Source organism: Epinephelus fuscoguttatus, linkage group LG21 (genome assembly GCF_011397635.1).
Source record: "Epinephelus fuscoguttatus linkage group LG21, E.fuscoguttatus.final_Chr_v1".
In the NCBI taxonomy this organism is placed as follows: Eukaryota; Metazoa; Chordata; class Actinopteri; order Perciformes; family Serranidae; genus Epinephelus; species Epinephelus fuscoguttatus.
The window spans coordinates 24,688,336-24,707,274 of record NC_064772.1 but is presented as its reverse complement, the minus strand read 5'-3'; the positions used below and the strand labels follow the sequence as shown (position 1 = coordinate 24,707,274).

At 41.5% G+C, this 18,939-nt stretch overlaps 2 protein-coding genes across 2 annotated transcripts in view; both read left to right on the top strand.

The window, feature by feature from the left end:
• Nucleotides 1–4,057: 4,057 nt before the first annotated feature.
• On the top strand, nucleotides 4,058–12,717 carry LOC125882292 (uncharacterized). The gene is made up of 8 exons (XM_049566082.1): nucleotides 4,058–4,242; nucleotides 4,771–4,899; nucleotides 5,116–5,279; nucleotides 6,251–6,412; nucleotides 6,521–6,846; nucleotides 10,540–10,626; nucleotides 12,107–12,583; nucleotides 12,646–12,717. The coding sequence occupies exons 1-8, from the start codon at nucleotides 4,058–4,060 to the stop codon at nucleotides 12,715–12,717; spliced, it is 1,602 nt and encodes a 533-aa protein (XP_049422039.1).
• Nucleotides 12,666–18,939, top strand: part of LOC125881532 (polycystic kidney disease 1 like 1) — a 76,642-nt gene continuing 70,368 nt past the window's right edge. Inside the window, exons 1-9 of the mRNA XM_049564640.1 lie at nucleotides 12,666–13,253; nucleotides 13,653–13,818; nucleotides 14,011–14,250; nucleotides 15,062–15,194; nucleotides 15,296–15,499; nucleotides 15,582–15,763; nucleotides 16,919–17,122; nucleotides 18,370–18,533; nucleotides 18,642–18,896. Of these exons, the coding sequence (XP_049420597.1) occupies nucleotides 12,722–13,253; nucleotides 13,653–13,818; nucleotides 14,011–14,250; nucleotides 15,062–15,194; nucleotides 15,296–15,499; nucleotides 15,582–15,763; nucleotides 16,919–17,122; nucleotides 18,370–18,533; nucleotides 18,642–18,896 (2,080 nt within the window). The 5' untranslated portion in view covers nucleotides 12,666–12,721. The remainder of the gene's footprint in view (nucleotides 13,254–13,652; nucleotides 13,819–14,010; nucleotides 14,251–15,061; nucleotides 15,195–15,295; nucleotides 15,500–15,581; nucleotides 15,764–16,918; nucleotides 17,123–18,369; nucleotides 18,534–18,641; nucleotides 18,897–18,939) is intronic.

Genomic DNA, 18,939 nt, shown 5'->3' with positions numbered 1-18,939 from the left:
GATTCATGCGTCCTGAAGGAAAATGCCTCCAAACTACTGCCTTAATAAAAACCTGTTTATTGAATAGCAATCGATTCAAAACAAGAAGTATTGGAGCTGCTGTGTAGATATATTGATGGAGGTGGAATCTGGTGAGATCAGGCCTGTTTACCTTCAAAATGAAAGCACTAAAAATATCAACGTGTACATGCGCAAAAAGGAACAGACACAGAGGTTAATATTCCTCCAGTAAAACAAAAATAATTCTAAAAGAGGAAGCAGCAGGCGGTTTAAACAGACTGGAGCAAAATCACGCACTGTTCTCTTCAGATGTATTTACTTTATTCTCAGATAGGCTAACAACTTCAGAGAATAAAAAGGTGGGTAACACATGAGCTCCTGTCACTTATGATCACGCCAGCAACTTCAATTTTGTTTTATCTTTTATGTCTCTTCAGTTTAAAGGTCATACATCCATGCAACATGTGTTAACTTCCTCTCATGTGGTGTGATATCACCCGAAAAACGCGATAGAATTACGCAAATTAAAAGTAACCTGAACTGATGGGTTGATTTCTCCTCGCTACATCCCTGCCTTCATAACAAAACCTCTTGGATTATATCTATTTTAAATCCCGCTCCACCTCAAGCGACTTCAAAGTCTACCGGAGTCAGCTGTGTAGTTTCTCCTCCGGCGGGCTCGGTGTCCTCGGCGGAGGCGCACACTGCAGGCGCTTACATAACGCTTATTGCGACTCCCCGTTACGCAGCGCCATAACGCTCATCCAGCTGCTTATTTTTTCAAGATTTCGTTGACTTAATCATTTGTTAATTGCATCATCGCGCGCGCACGGTGAAAACACAGCGCGCGCTTAACGAATGAAGCAGGTTATTGTGGCTTACAGGCCCGGGGTGGACTTTACGCACGGTCACGACCGCAGCGCTACATGTTGGTGTTACGGTTTTGGGGGAAACGCTTCTCAAAAGTGTGATCCGGGGGAGTCCAGGAGAGCTTGAATTGCCTCCCAAACCAAATGAAGAATTATGTTTTCACTGTGAAATAATTCACATCAAATGATCCCAATTTAATCTGCACATGAGCGCCAAATATGTGTCTCACTCCCACAGCTGTTTTGTTTCTTAACAGCAGCCGAATCTATATTAAATCAACCATTTTAAAAAATCCCGCTATTTTGGATTTTCTTTGGAAATCAAATAACATTTGCGTGTGTTTCTGTGCTCTCATGCATGTTTACTTGGTGTTTTTTAAGATGCGGAGACGTCTGCGAGTCCCTGCGTAAAGAGACGGAACGAAATCGCCCCAAAAATGCGCGTATTCCGTATAAAAAATGGACAGAGAAAATGTGTTTGATTCCCCCCGCTGTGCCTCTCTCTGCTTACAGTCAGTTTGGTGGCATGGCGCGGTCTGGCAGCGCCCCCTGCTGGCTGCAAGGACCAGTGGAAAAATCTCTTAAAGGGGATGTCTAGAAAACCGGAAGAGTTTTTTAAGGTGGCGCGGCGGAGTTAGCTGCACAGTGAGGACGCCTTTCCCCCCCAACTAAAGGGCTCACAGGGCAGGCTGGACTCAGACAGCTTCACCGGTTCCGTTGGGTTGTTGCGTTTCTCTCTCTGGCAGCTCAAATCTGCTTTGCAAAAAATATTCATACACAGAATGTGTGTCTCCTGGAGCTGAAATCCTTCCTTTCTTAAACTAAGCTGGAAAACAACACTGCCTGTGAGATCATTTTTTATTATTTCCAGTTGGAATTGATGAATTTCCTTGAATTACGCAAATAAGTGGCACAGGACCCGAGCAGAGTGACACCTCTACGCACTAATCCACACAGCTGGAGCTCAGGTGTAGGATGTGTCACCCTGTTGCCCTTTCAATCACCAGAGAAAAATAATAAAGAGTCAAAATAAAACGGTATGGTGAATAATATTCACGTGTCACACTGCAGCTTATGTTTTGCTTTATATCGACACCATGGCTCATTCAGATGACGCAAACCTGCTCCCTAAAAGGAGAACCTGGGCACCATATTCCTGTTGATAAAATAAAACATAGACGGGATTACTTTTGGATGACGTCTTCAGATGTTACTGTCAGTGTTGATGAAGGAGCAGAGAGGAGTCTGCGGCCCTCAGGTGATCCAACCGGTGTCAAATGTGCTGAATCAAATCAATAATGGGACGCAGCCTTGGTCTCACACAAGTGGCTGTGTGGAAATAATTCATCTCCTTCTTGTGATTAAGATTGAAGGCCGATGTGAAGCACGTGGGCGCGCGGCCAGGTCACCGTGGCCCACGTCCATTTATGTGTATGAAATGGCTCAGTGACAACAGACAGAATAATTTCACATATATTCAGAATAAAAATCCACGCAAGAGGTTGAAAATATATTTTAAAATAACATGCATCGTCTCACTTCAGTTTCCTGGTGTTGTGCCTCTTTGGGTGTCACCATTTTTGCAGTGACTGCGCGTAAAGAATTTGAGTGTATTGATGCTGCATCTCAATACAGAGCAAAAACACGCAGGCAAAACTGCATCACAAGACAAACACACGCTACAAATACACGGACACAGACGTCTTCCTCACCAGCTCCCTGCCCTCAGCTGCTGTGCAAGAAAATTACAATCGGATACCGTGACCTCGGATCGTCACAGCAGCTTTCAGTGCATTTTAAAAACGTGAACAGGTTGTTTTGAGAATATGAGGAAGTCCTGAAGCAGCGGAAAGAGGAAACAGATCTCAAGAAAAGAGGAAGATTATTCCAGTCAGATGGAGCTGTGTGTTGGAGTGACCTTCGTGCAACTTCTTTGAAAAATCCGAGGACAGAGAAAAAGGGATGTTGCATATATACATATATATATATATGAGTGGACACGGGGGATTACATGGACTCAAAAACGGTTTCAAACACGAGGGACAGTTGGAATGAGCACGTGAATTGAATCCAGTGAAACTACCCTCTAGATTCAGGCTGCAGCCAGTGCAGTGGTGAGTTCATATCCACCTCAAATCAAATCTACAGAGAGAAATATACACCGCATTCAGGGGTGCGTAAAGAAGCAGCAGCTCACACACCACAGGCCTGTGCTCAGTTTCCATGCAATGTAATTAGCAAACTCTGATGGTGCTGCTGTGAATTACATGGTGACCTTTGTGATTTTGCACGGACTGCAGATAACACACGACAATTCCTTAACATGTTGCAACACATGAAATCAAGGACATTCACGCCACAGGAGATCTTTTCTACCTGTGGCCATCAAACTGTGTAACTCCACCTTCTTCTGCAGGGATGAGCTGAGACAAAGGACACTGACACCAATATTAAACCAACATCAGGCGCACTATTACGTCATATGATGCACATTTCTACTTTTCAATATCTTGTGCAATATTATGCTATCAGAAGCAGTCTGTTTTCTGTCCACCATTTTATTTCATTTTCTTGTACTTATAACACTCCTATTGTTACCCTACGAGGCACTCACTTTTGCTTCTGCTCCTTGAGGACACTTCTGTCTTGTATATTTGTATATTTGGTTAGATATTTAATACTCTATTTTCCTAAACCTGGGCCCAGTGAGTAGCCCTGACACGGGGAACCCACTGGTTGTCTGTTAGTAGTTGGGAATCTTTAAAAATTGTGGCTACTGTGCTTAGTGTTGCTGTAATTTGAAGCATTCTCTGGCAAAAGAAATAAAGTTCTATTGAACTGAATTGAATATACAACACCACGGCCTTGGATTAAATCGTACTCACTGCTATTTTATCCTTACCGTCACAAATGCGCGCTGTCTTGCTTATTTCTGCGCTATTTTTTATCGCATAGCACTGTGAAGGTCGTTTCTGTTTGATCCCAGCTTCCTCCCTCGTCACGCTTCCAGTTTCCTCCATTTCCATACAGTCCCTCTCTGTTCTCACCTGGTGTCAATGCACCTGCTCTCCACTCCCACTCCTCCTCTCCTCTCAGTCTGACACCCGTGCGTCCTCCTCACCAGACGCACTCCGTCCATCCAGCTGCTCTCCTGAGCTCGTGCGGCCTTTGTGCGGAGGAGATCAGACATGTTGGCTGCTTTTGTCTGCACGCTCGTTTCACTGCGCTCCTTCTCTGTGGCACAGCCTGCACCGGACCACGAGGATTCACCGTGGTTCGTGGGGTGCGTCGACGCCAGCAGCGGACTATATGCACCCAAAGGTGTCCGTGACCTTGACCCGGTAACCTGCTCGGTGCGCTGCCTGGATGAAGGGTAAGTTGAGGGGGGACTGTAAAAGAGCACGTCCAGTGTGTTTGTTTCATTTTGTTTGTTTGTGTAAAATTACCGAGGAAAAACCACCGTATTAAAAAATAAAATCCTATTGGATTCAGTTATTTCTCAGTGGTGACACTTAAAAATATTGTACCACAGTGATCTCATATTATGTTTAAAAACAGATTTTTTTAAAACATAAATTCCTCCAGCTGTGATGCTGTTCTCACTCTGAAATATTTGAAATAATTTCAACCAGGTCAAATCTTTTTAAAATAATATATACAACACTGAAGTCCATATTTTCTTTCATTGTTTCCCTCTTATTAGAAAAATCTGAAATCAAACTCAAGTGGCTCAAAAAGCTTTAAACATAAGAATATAATATGTGCTTATTGTTGCAAAGACTTGCACCAAGTCATTCATTTCAAGTGTCCCAGCACATGTTAACATGCCGCGCAGATGAGCTGGATGCATGTGCAGCACTCACACAGTATTTCATTAACTTTCACTATTTGTTGCTGGAAGGTACCAGGTGGCAGCCTTGACCTCAGAGGCTTGTTACTGTGGCAACCAACAACAGGGTTTGGTGGCCAGTGAGTGTTTCAACACATCTTCCAGTGGAGGGACAAAGGATGTCAGAGGAGGAAGACAAAGGTGAGACAGACGGCCCATTTTTCTTTCAGGGTCCAACCTCTGTGTCCAGAATGTTACCATCCTCTGAAGAAATTCATATAGTGAAAGACATTTAAAGATCAGGAGAGTTTTAGGGACCAGTTTTGAATTTACACCCACATACAGGGTTTGAAGTATGAACTGTGCACGGTCCCTGAAGCCCATGCTGATTTTTTTTACTGTGAGTCTTGTTTCTAGTGTCCTCTACCTGCCTGGACAGGGAACCATGGCACTCTACAGAACTGAAGGACCATTCCTGCATAGACTTCATCTGTCTACGTCTCCACACAGAGTGCAGGCTGGGAGGACTTTTGCTCTGGTAGTTTCTGGAAACCTGGCTGGACGCCCCCACCAGCCCACAGGTCAGCTGCTGCTGTTTTTTACACAGGTGTAGTCCATGGAAACATGACTCTTCATGTTGCACATAGCTCAACTCCAGTGTCACAAAAATACTGTCTGACTTGTAGAGGAGGTTTGTTTTGGTTAAGATGTTTTCTTCCATTGATTTTCTTTTAAATTTGTTCCCATTATTTCCTTCTAATTTATTTTCTGTGACTCTGTAATTGTGTAAATTTATATATTTTTTGCCTGTAGTATATTCTTCAGCTTGAGTTTTTGCTTGAATGAATACTATATAATTAATCATTTTATTTTTATAATTACATGACTGTAATTATATCACATTATTTATTATAAATATATGTGTTACATATAAATTATCATGTGGGCTGAATTTTAGAAATAGCATTTGCGTAGTCAGTGTTATTGAGTTTATTTTATTTTTATTTTTTACAACTTATAACCAAGGTTCTGTTATTTTTGCAATAAATAAATAGATAAATAAATAAATAAATAAAAAGACATACTTGCAAAAACCACTCAAAGCCACCTCTCAAAAATGTTAACATACATATTTGGATACAATTAAGACACGATTAAGTTGTATATTGCAGTGGAAAACACATTTTTTAATATTGTTTGTTACCAGCTGCAGATGCTCTGTGTAATGTGGTTAAAAATGATCAACAACAATTTATTTGTATCATAAATTTTAAAATAATGTCCATGATATAATTGTAATGGTATAGAAAATAACTGCATTAGATCTAATTCTAAAATAATGATTATGTTAGAGGAAAATATTTTATTCATGTTCTGCTGATTTCACTCTCTTCACTTTAGATTTTTTAATGTGAAATAATATATTTACACACTTAGAAAAAATATCAGGATATTTAATTAATGTTTATATGATTTAAAAAAAATATTTGCAGCATGTATTTGTGTTTCTATTTAACTGTTTTAAATGAGTTTTTTGTCTGTGATTTTTAAGGGATCCTGGAAGTGCGAGGGCAGGACCTCTCTTATGTCACTGTTCAGTTTCAGGAAACGACCCCTAAAGGTCAAAGTTCACAGCGTGTCAACGTGTTGGATGATGGCTCCTTTGTTGCATCGCATGACTGGATTTTGGAAATGCCAGGAAGATATGAACTCAGTAAGTTCACAAGAGCAAATGGTGAATAATTCATTGCTTAAATATATGTATTATTATGTCTTCACCTTCTTTCTCCTTCTCTATTTTATTCTGTCATTTTCTGTTCAGACGTCAGCGTCTCCAACCCCCTCTCCACACTCTCCTCCACCCTCCACCTCTCCGTCTCCCAGTCCTCTGCACACGGCTTGGTGGTCTCTGTGCTTCACGGCCCCCTGAGGGTCCCCTCCTGCACCCCATCTCTTCACACAGACTCCAGCAGTGCGACTGTGGAGGCAGTGTACCTGGGTGACCCTGTCACACTGCAGGCACACATGACGGGTGATGGTGCGGCAGTGGAGTTCTCTTGGTTGTTCACTCACAAAGAAAAAGAGAGAAACATGGAGGGTGTGAAGACAGTGTGTCTTCCCAGCTCGGACTGTGTGAACAGCACCGTGGTGAGTAGGGCTGACAGAGTATCACTGCTGTTGTATCTCAAATTATTGATTGTTATGTCGGATGTTTTCAGCATTTATGGCCGAAGCTGTCTCTTTAAAATTGATTAAAATGACTTTTTCAATTTACATGAATTACGAAAACCTCACAGTCTAAGCTGAATGAAGCAACTTTGCACGCTGATGGTGTTCAGTGAAAACAAAATATTGTTGTTTGAATTACTAAATAAATTAAAAGCATTGAAAAGCATCTGATTTACTTTAAATTTGTGAAGAATTTGTTGACAAAATCATGGGTTTTTATTTACTAAAAAAACGTGAAAAATTACAAACCAAGAACTGAGCAACTATGCCTATAAGAGAGGAGTAACACAACTGTACTCGGTGTAACAACTAAACAAGGTGTTAGCTGAACACACTGACCTGTCAAAATGACACGCGAGGGAGCAAATACAGTGGCTTGACCAAATAATACACAAGGGGTAAACAAAATGGACGGCAACTACTGCTAAATACAAAGCAAAACTAACTTAACTGAAATCCCCCCCAAGGCATGGTAGAACATGGTTTGGTCCAATGAGCTGGCTCCAGAATTTAAGAGTCCTCAGCCACAGTCACAGCTGCTCTCCACCAGGAAGGGACCTCCCCAAACAACTACAGTAACTCGAAGACAAAGACTGATTATTAATAACAAACAATTTGCCTGTGTAACGCTACAATGGTACAATGTGTACATATAAAATAGACAATGTAAGTTTAAAAGCAAATAAATAGATTCCAGATTGTGTGATGGGAGTCGTTCAGGTATGGCTGACCATAAATGAAGTGTGTGGCATGTGTTTGGGAGGCACTGAGTACACGACTTAATAAATAACACTTGGATTATTCTGCACTAGTTGTGTGAGAATTTAAAAAAAGATGTTTACACAGTAGTTTTGCTGTTGTTAAATGCGGCCCCCTCTGATGCCAATTCATCAGGAATTCTCTTGGTTTTTGGTTTCTTTGTTTACTGTGGAGGCATGCGAGATAAACAAACTTTCGTTCATGAATTCAATGTTACACGCGGTGAGCAACTGATATACAAATTATCATTTTGTGGGTGAAGTATTCCTTTAAGGTCAGCCTGCTCTGGCCTGTATGTGACTGCAACAAAGAGTTTCAAAAAGATTATACATCTTTTAATATCAAGCTACAAACTGTGCTTTTGTCCAAATTCCAGAGTCTCCTATAAGCTCTAAATATGGAGAGACTGCACATTTTCTTCACCAAAAATGGCCAGGACTGGTTGAAAATAGAGAAATATATGATGTTAATAATTACATTTAAGATTTATAGAGATTTTTAGATTACGTAAATGTAGATTTGAGGTTTAGTCAGAAAAGTCCTGTCACAATGTGCATTTTGTTAATTATTGAGGCGTATCATGAGCAGAAATCCAACAAATCAATAAAATTTATTTATTTATTTATTTATTTATTTAAGCGTTTATTTGGAAGGGACAATGCATATTGATGAACATCAGTATAAATACATCTGTAAATATGCAGAACTGCTAATTTACATCTGTTGTTCCTTGGCAGGTCACAGACAATTAAAAAACGAAAACAGTAAAACAAAGAATAGTTCACAAACAGACAAACAATCATACATGGAAGTAAAGTGCAGAGTTAGCAGTAATATAGCCATAAAGTGCTATTTAAAGTGCGTCGATGGAATAAAGTGCTTTGATCGTCTGGGAGATACTTGGTGAAACTGACAGCAACTGTGGTCTCCCAGTGCAACCAGAACCCAAAAGTAACGGCCAAAAATTCTATTAAAGACAACGATAAATATTTACAAATGATTTGCTCACATTGAATTATATAATTGACCTATGGCTAGGCCACGCCCCCCTCCACTCACTCAGACAAACTATCAACATTCAGTGACTGGCGCTATGGCAGGTGTCACAGTACACGGCATTTCGCAGGAGGCAACTGATGATTTTTGGGGAAATAACGATGAGATCTCATTGAGAAGTCACCAAAGGGGCCTAAACTACGCATTGGAGGGATATATTCATCATTTTATTGTTGAGAAGGTCGATGAAAAGCTTAAATTACAAGCCAGAATTTACAGGTCACAGTGTACGCTTGTGAACCACATCTCGTTGCCATCGCCATCAAAGACAACAAGTTAAAGTGCCACTGGAGTTAAGGTTTTTGGCTCAGAATATGAGAAAAGGATAACGGTCTTTTTACCATCTTTACCAAGAGTGTCTCTCCGTTAGTTTGGTGCTACAGTATTTACACTGAATCAGTGTTTGCCAACCTTTGTTATCTCTGTGATTACAGATAAATTAATGACGCTAAGCTCCAGAAGTTGACGTTAACTTAACTAGAGCCCTTTGGACAACAGCTAACAATGATGTACGATCACCAAAGTACAAAAACTAGAACAAAATAGACTAATGAACTCCCAACAAACAAGGTGACATGATGAACAACGCAGCTAGGAGCTAACGTTAGGCTAACTTTAGCTAACGTTAGCTAGAGATGTTAAAGATAATTTTATATTTCTTTCCAGCAAAGTGACAATATGTTGCCTCAAACACGATGTTTACTTACCTTAAAACAGATGTAGACATCATTGTTAATCTTATTCACGTTGAGTTGATGTTGTGGTCTAACGTTACCACACAACTTTATCCAAAGGAGACACTTTTCTCAGCTGAGATGTGGTTTAAAGTGTAAAAAATACACCTCGTTGCCCAGCCTCTCAGGATACCTTGTGTCGGAGTTGCATGTACCCCATGCACACCGTTTGATCATTTTTGAACTTCAAATCTCTGAAAAAACTCATAAAACTGAACAAAACTGACTTTCTGTAATGCATTTCAATGGACGTCCAGGCAGAGAATGTCCAAGTGTATGGGAATGGCTGTACGCACTGTGACTGGCTCATCACGTTTGAGGGCGGGACTTAGCCATAGGTCAATTAACCTTTTTTTTTTTTTTATCTAAGAGGGGTCAAGGGTCAATATAGAGCATGTGAAAAATCTGTATATGCATCAAAAGCAAATAATAACAACCTTAAAGTGAATTATTTACTGAACTCTTTTTTCGTCTTCATGAAGGACAAATAGATACAACCAAACACTGATGCGCACATGTTTCTTAGCTCACCATAACAACACAAAAACAGGAGTTAGAACGACGTGTGACAGCTCATTTTGCTTGTAAGAACCAGAGCTACTGATGTGTAGATTCATAGAGCGATATACATATTGGTTTATCTGCAAAAGCTTATTGAAACAGCGATTACAACTCCAGGTTTCTGCAGAGACTGTTAAAATTAAAGAGAGAAATGCTGTAATATGAGTGAGGTAGATCCAGATGCATTTCGTGCCACTAAGATTACAATGAGACCGAGAGAATTTTTCTGCATCAGTTTGTGGTGGAAATGGCTTTAATTGCGTCAAAACAAAGTCCTCTGCTACTTTCATGATTTTTTATTAGGTGGCACATGTTCTAAATATTAACTGGGATGTTGTCTATGCAGCAAAAACTCATGGGCTTTCGGTCAGTGTGGAAGGAACGCTGTTCTCTGTTGTTTATAAAAAAAATAAAGTGAAAAATATTTAATGTCAAATCCTCACAACTCACTGTCATGTTTATTATCTGATGAGTAATAAAAATGATTTCTAAATGCCTGCAGACCTGGACTTTTGAAACAGAGGGAGTTCACGTGGTGTCAGTGAATGCCTCCAGTGCTGATGGATGGACACAGGAGACGATACATGTTGTGAGTACTCTGCATTTATTTATGGACATCCTTATGTTTATTTTTGATCAAAGGATAAGGCTGGGGGTATTTTGACTTTGTCTTGTCATCAACAAATTACATAAAAGGACCAATAATATCAATGTGTTAGTGCTCTCTGACAAAGCCCATTGGTTTTTACTGAAGACATCCTTAGTCACCTTTAAAAATGGCTCACAAACATGGAGTTCCTTAACCTGGAAATCCAAATGCCCCGCCCCTAGCAAATTTGAATTTGCTCTGCAGGGGAGACGAGCAGAGCCTGGTGAATCGCATATCGGACCAATCAGATCAATCTATTGGACAGAGGCGGGCTCTGGGCAGGCATAACATGATGACGACAGCGCTGCACAGTGGGAGTCGAAAAGTAAACAGCCAAGGTAGCAGCTGCCGAAGGACCCAACCATTCAGTTTAGCTTTGGAAGATACGCTAAGTCAACTACACTTATCTTTTTCCTTGAGAGAGGAACAGAAGACTGCCCTAGAAGCCTTCGTTTCCAGGAAGGACGTTTTGCTGTTTTGCCGACGGGATACGGCAAAAGCATAATATATCAGTTAGCCCCACAGGTCGGAAAACCAATGGGGCTTACTGCAATGAATAAGTCACCTTGTTTTTTGCTCTGATTGGCCATCATGCTATTCAATTGCGTGTGACAGCATTTGGAATACCTCATTTAGTGCCGCCCCTTGGGTAGGAAGGGTGTATCGGTGAGGGCCAGACTCAAAATCTTTCTAGTCTGGATTTCCAGGCTAGGAGTTTTTTTAAAGGGCTCTATAATTTCCTAAAACAGCTGGGCACTGTAGCTTTAAACAAATGTTACTCACACAGGAGTAAATGAAGCGTTTGTTTGGGACTATTTTCAGCTGCGGATGAATACACATTTGGCGAAAAAGCAAGTATATACAGCAGGATGATGTACGTGTGATCAGGCTGTACTCATTCACTGTACGTTTTTTTTTTTTAAGATTTTTTTTTTGCCTTTAATAAAAAGGTCAGTTATTTTAGCGTGAAAAAGTGATGAAAGTCGGACGACATGCAGCAAAGGACTGCAGGTGGGAATTCAACCCATGGCTGCTGTAGCAAGGACAAAGCCTTTGTATATGGGGCGCCTACTTGTTTCCCGTGTGAAACCAAAAGTCAACGTTGAGTTTAAGTCACGTCATGTCTTCACGTTATGACGCCCAGCCATGATTCCTTCCCTGATGAAGAAACATGTCACCCAGTACACCACACACCAGTGTGGCTCATTGATGTGTTTTATTATTTCTTAGACAACAATGGAGCTCTGAGGAATAATATATATCAGTCTCCGACTGTCAGTACTTGTTAGTGGAATCAATTTATTGTTGTTTTTCGTCTTTTTAAGGGACTTGTTGACAAAAGGTGAATTATAAAATATGACCAGACTTATCTTTTAGCCTAACCTTTGTGTGACATACGTGAGTGTGTGTGTACTTGCAGGTTGTTGTTCCTTGCGCCGTTTCCAACTTCAGAGTGAGTGCATCGGAGAATCAGCTGACATCCGGCGAGGACCTCTCTGTGGATGTGGAGCTGTTCACCACCATGAAACCCCTCCTCGTCCTCAACCTCACAGTGAATGCTGAGTATGGCAGCACTGACACAGAGGACAATGACGATAAAAACATCAGTGACAACATCAAAACTACTCATCAAGAAAACAGTACAGATCAGGGCTGTAACGACAGTAACCATGGCAACAACAGCTGTGATCACAGTCTCAGTCAAAACCACAATAACATCGATTGTCGTGAGGGCACCAACAGCTCAGATACCCCCCACTTTGTCCCTCTTTGTCTCCTCCACGCCTCCAACCACTCCAGCTGCCATTTGCATCTCCACCTTCACTGCCGCCTCCCCACCACGGCGGGACAGTATCACCTCACAGCGTCTCTTCTCTCCACTTCTGACCCTTCATCAGTGCTTCTCTCGGCTGTCCTGCCTCAACCCTTGATGGTGTATGAGCGTATGTGTGCCCTGAGGCCTTCTGGGAGTTGGAGATCAGCAGTTTCAGCACATGCAGAATTCAGCCTGGAGGTTGTGAGCCCTGCTAGCCGAATGGGGTCGAGAGTGATTTGGACTTTAAGTTTGGATAATGTTACTTTGATGAGCAGGACAACTGAGGAGTGGAACATGAATGTGTCTCTTACGACAGCAGGCTGTTATAAAGTGACAGTTAAGGCTTTTAACCCAGTCAGCTGGGCCTCATTCTGCACGCACATCCTCGTTCAAGATCCAGTCGGCGAGTTGCTGTTGAAGGTTCCCAGTGTGGTTACAAAACATCAGAAACACTTTGTTTTCTTCAGCGTCGCAGCAGGGTCAAATGTGACCGTGTCTCTGCTGGTGAATGCAACATTGCTGTACAGAAACAGCAGCTACACTACAGGGGAGGAGGCAACGGTGGTTTTGCTTTTCGACCACACCGGGACAGTTGTGGTTGAGCTTCGAGCTGAGAATCGAGTGTCTTCTCAGAACAAAAGCGTGAGAGTGTGTGTTGAGGGGAACAGGAAACCCTCACCACAAGTTAGAGTTAGTCCAACGTGGCAACTGCCTGCCAGTCAAAGTCCTGCTCACAACCAGGCTGACAATGGTGAGGACGTGTTTTTCATCAACACCCACTGAGCAGCACCAAGCGTCAGAACATTGATTAAACATTTAAGAAATGAAGTCTGCCTTAATATTTAGTCAGTGTCTAAACATTTTCGTCTTTTATTGCGCCAAATATTTTGTCACAATGCACTAATGCAGTTATGCTTCTTTACAGTAGATGTAATTCAATGAAGGTCTCGTGCACTGCTTAACTGTTCATGACTAACTTTAGGCAGTTATTTCCTGGCATGGCTTCTTGCATTTTTAACACTGTCAAAGAAAATGGAGGCTGCAAAATGATCAGTAGATGAATGCTCGTAGCTTTTTCATGAGGCTCTTATAATTTGTGGTATATACTGCAAACTAGCAACAATGTGATGTCTGTTTTGTCCCCTAACAGTGCGGGTTTATGCAGCAAAGCAAGTTTATCCCACAAATATTGATATAACTTTACTGGCTGTGGCTGAAGTACCGGACCCTGTGGAGTTCGTCTGGCATTTTGGAGACTCGAGATCAGACAGAACCAACTCAAGGACTGTCACCAAAAGATATCACAAACCTGGCAGGTATGACACACAGATGAAGTTTTGAAAACACAATGTAGATACTTCTTTTCAAGCAACAAAATGATTGAAAATGTACTTAGATAACCTGTTAACAAGAATAAATGGAGACACCGTACATGGACAGGTCTTTCCCTGAGTAGTACCTTTGCCAGCATACATGCTACAACACTCAATCCTTTCTTGTCAATGTAGGTATGATGTATTTGTAGTCATGTCAAGTGGCCGGGCCTCCCTGACCTCCGATGTGTTCCCGCTGGTTGTCCAGAGGGCGGTGAAGCTCAACAGGCTGCTCCACCAGGCTTCTGTCCTGCAGAACCAAACCGTGACAGTGAGCTGTCGGGTTAATGCGGGGACTGATGTCACCTTCCTGTGGAGCTTTGGAGATGGATCACCCAGGCTGGGACAGAGCACAGAGCAGCATGTCTTCCACAGGTGAGTTTCACTAACAGGTTGGATTTTTAATTTGCTTTATGGTGCTCAGGTAAATTTAAATTTGGATGTTTTCTAAAATACTTAATTGAGTGGTACTGGTGTACATGATGTCTAAAGATTTGTTAGATGCAATTGAGAAACGCAGAAGTTTATTCGGAAACTGAAAACTGAAGTCAGGCCAGTCGTTAGGAAATACAGGCATGAGGGACCTCATTTTCAAAAGTGGGCTCTTCATCTGGAGAGATGGACGTGGGGGATCCCTTTACATTACATTCATTTTATACTCCCTGCCAATATAATCCAATAAATTATATTTCCACATGTCTTTTGTACCTTCTTGTATTTGTATCTACTGTTAAGACTTTGTTTTCTTATTTTGTAAAGCAGAGGTAGTCACATGTTCGTCCTGTGCCTGGAGATCCTCGAGATATGTCTCATAATACAATTTTACAGTTAATTGAAAAAGTGTGAAATGATACAGGAAAAGTGAAAATTAGATAAATAAAAGTAAAAAGGGGGTGGATGTCTACAATTAAGCTTCCAGTTTAGTAGTGTTATATGTGCTGGCAGACAGACAAATGTTATCGTATATTTTTAAATGCTCAAATATCAATTTTGGTTGTGGCCAAGCTATAGTCTCTAATTCTTTGCTATGGACCAATTTTATACTTTTATACAAATGCTTCATTTAATAAACCTCGATAAGGTAGTTTTATGTCAGATGAAATCCATGTTTCATTGTTCTCCAGTTAACTGTATATCTTGAAATGACCAATCTGCCACAGTGACTGTGTGTTTTTACTCTCTGCAGGACAGGAGAGTTCAAAGTTGAAGTGACTGTGTCTAACCTGGTCAGCTCTGCCTCCCTGAGTGGTCATATCTTTGTCGTGGACCGGCCCTGTCAGCCTCCACCAGTGAAAAACATGGGGCCTCTAAAACTACAGGTATATTTTACCAGCAGGGCTGTTGCCTCTGTCTACTATGGTGGAGTATAACTAAAAAGATATCATTGCCTCCTTCACCTCAGTCATCTTCTCTCTTCAAGGTGCGAAGATATGAAGTTATCCGTCTGGGGGTGACCTATGAGACTGAAGTTGACTGCGACATTTCAGGAGGACTTTACTACACCTGGACCTTGTTTGACTCTGCAGGACGGATCTTCCCTTTGCCTCTCATAGACACACACAGACAGAGCCTCATACTGCCCAGCCATCTCCTGCACTATGACACCTACACAGCTGTAGCCAGGGTAAGTAGTGGACCTGGGGCTCTTGATGTCCCGCTCCTGAATTGAGTGTATTTCGACTCCAATAGTTGTCATTGCTCTGCAGGTTCAGATCGTTGGCAGTGTGGTGTACAGTAACTACACTGTGAGAGTGCAGGTCATACCGAGCCCTCCTGTGGCCTTCATCCAGGGCGGCACTAACATCTTCATTAACAACAGAAACACCACCATGGTAACCCTGGACGGGCAGAGGTCTTATGACCAAGACTTCCCCATGAACCCTGTCAGGTACAGAAACTGTACAATGCACAAATGAAACCTTTAACTGATACAATAGATATGTGGATTCAGACTTAAAGGGATCGTTCATCCCAAAATTAAAAATACATATTTTTTCTCATACCTGTAGTGCTATTTATTTAATCGAGTGTCAACACATTCTCACTCCAACCCCGTCACTTATCGACGTTTGATCATGGACTTTCCACGTCCACATATGACATGAAAGGTACCCTGGGTGTGTTGGTTGTTGATGTTCTGGGATACCATGTCAAGTTCTGCCTGTTACATACATTGTCTTCTTTCTGTTTTCACAGGAAATGTAACATTAACATACAGTCTCTTTCAAAATAAACGCACGACATCAGTACAACACTGCAAATTTACGGGTTTTTTTTCCTTCAACAACAAACACACCTGGTTGTGGTTTAGGCAACAAAAACAGGTCAGGTTTAGGAAAAAAGAACCGTGTTTGGCTTTAGAATCTTACTGGACACAAACACCGCTCTCTTGGTTGAAAGTCAATGTTTGATGGACCCGCCCGCCCCAGTCGGACTTTCGCCAGCTTAACTTTTGCCCTTGTCCTACCATGTTTGCCCCTGATGCCACCAGATGCTGTTAAACTATAATGGCAACTGGCTGTTGATTTCTGATGCCGCAAGTCACTGCCCAAGAGCCTGATTTCAACGACTTCGAAGTGAGACCAGGCTCCGAGTGTTGGAGATATCAGCCGTAGAGATGTCTGCCTACTCTTAAGTATAATGGAACTAGATGGGACTTGGCTTAGGGGTGGTTTTACTACCCAAAAAAATACATTTGAAAAACATCAATAGCAATGTCTGTTTCCAGAAATCACGTTACTCGAGGCAATCCGCAGACCATAACAACAAGGTCTGTGGATTATCGTGAGTAACTAGGTCATTATTTCTGGACATTGCTGTTGAGTTTTTCAAATGTATTTGTCCCTTTGAGCACCACAAATTGAGTGCCATCTAGGCCCATTGTACTGGACAAAAGACATCTGCATATCTCCAATACTCGACAACTCACACCAAAACAATCTATGCTGATAAATAGCACCACAGGTAAGAGGAAAATTACGTATATTTGATTTGGGGGGTGAACTGTCCCTGTAACACTTGTTCCTGATTTTTTCCTTCACAGCTTCAGCTGGACATGTAAACCAGTAAGCTCCATCACCAGCTCCTGTTTCAACCATGACGTTCCCACTTCATCCCCTGTGCTCATATTTCCTGCTAGCTTCCTAAAACACAACTTTGACCAATTCCAGTTCACGCTCACCATCCGCAGCGGTGAGCGTTCAGCTTCATCAGAGACCTTCCTCACGTTAACATCAAATGTGATCAGGTGAGAGTCATAGAAAATCAATATGTCAATCATTGTATCCTCCTGAGACATGAACTTTTGTTTGGTATGCGTTTCTTTTTTCAAACAAGACAATTAAGTCCCAGTGTCCTCATACGAGTTGACAGTTAACTCCCAATGTCCTATAAAAACGAGGAGACAATGAAGTTCCAATGTCCTCAAACGAGACAACAATTAAGTCCCAATGTACACAAATGAGACAACAATAAACTCCCAATGTCCTCTAATGAGAAGACAATAAAGTCCCAATGTTCTCTAACAAGACAATTAAGTCCCAATGTCTTCAAATGAGATGACAGTAAACTCACAATGTCCTCTAATGAGAAGATAATAAAGTTCCAGTGTTCTCAAACGTGACGACAATTAAGTCCCAATGTCCTCTAATGAGACAATAATAAAGTCCCGATGTCCTCTAATGAGAAGACAATAAAGTCCCAATATCCTCTAACAAGACAATAATAAAGTCTCAATGTCCTCAAATGAGACAACAAAGTCCCAGTGTCCTCAAATGAGAAGACAATAAAGTCCCAATGTCCTCAAACAAAACAGTTAAGTCCCAATGTCGTCAAACGAGTCGACGTTAAACTCCCAGTGTCCTGTAACGAGAAGACAATAAAGTCCCAATGTCTTCAAACAAGTACTTCCTAATTAACAGCATCTTAGTTTATTACTGTTGCTAAATCGGTCAAATTTGTTGCCATATCAAACAACAATTATTAATCATAAATAAACAAGTTTCGACCTTAAAATGTGATCAGGTTTTGGACCTTGTCCACTTTTGTGTCAGGGTCAGCTGCTGGCTGACTTGGCAGAGATGGCTACCATCTTGTTTTGACACGGATTATTGTATTGTGGTCCTACTACCACTAGATGTCCACGAACAAGGACAACAGGTCTGAGTTAAGTAGAATGAAGTATAAGGGTCAAGTAAACCCAGAATGTGATGTCCTCATATGGGGACACAGGGTCTCAGGAGGCTATCTGAAGACTATGGATTTGTATTAACAAGCAGATTTGACTTTTGAAATGTTTAAAAAAAACTCCTGCTGCTTTTTTTTTACCCCCTTAATGGAGCAAAATCTGTCTGCAAATCAAATTTACATTGAAAGATGGATGAAATTTTGATGCTATGAACTAAATAAACATTTTTAGAAATATTTGCCACCATTAAAGACTGCACTGTAACCTGATACACATGTGACTCTTGCATCTGAATATTTCCATCCCAGGAAGGTGTCAATTTACTGCCCTCAGTGCCACGGAGACCGGGTGAACTGGGATCAGTTTTTCTCTGTCAGCGCCTGGTGTGAAGGCTGTGATATTTCCCCAGAATACATCCAGTACACCTGGAGCCTGTATGTGGTTAACGCATCATCCAAGCCTGCCATAGAAGGTAAAAAAAAAATAATAATATGAATGCACCTGGACATGTGTAAACTGCTTTTATTTCATTTGCAAGAAAAAATAAATAAATTCTATTCCATTCTTTTTTTATTTTTAGTCCCATTTTGTTACACAGTGGATCTCAGTGCTCCATCTACTATCATTGAGGGCCCTGCTGCTTCCCCTCAGACCTCCACCCTGCATCCACCTGCTACAGATGCTTCACAGTACATCCATGCTGTCAATATCTCTACTCCTGTCTCTCCGACTGAGAGTGCCCTTGAAACTAGAGCCAAAACACTAAATCTTAACTTGACAGAACCCGAGCCCTCGCCTGTCTCTTCTCTAGTCAACACAGGAATAGCAGGATCAGGTAAGATGGGAAAATGTGTAGGCGGCCATGGCCACTGCGACGT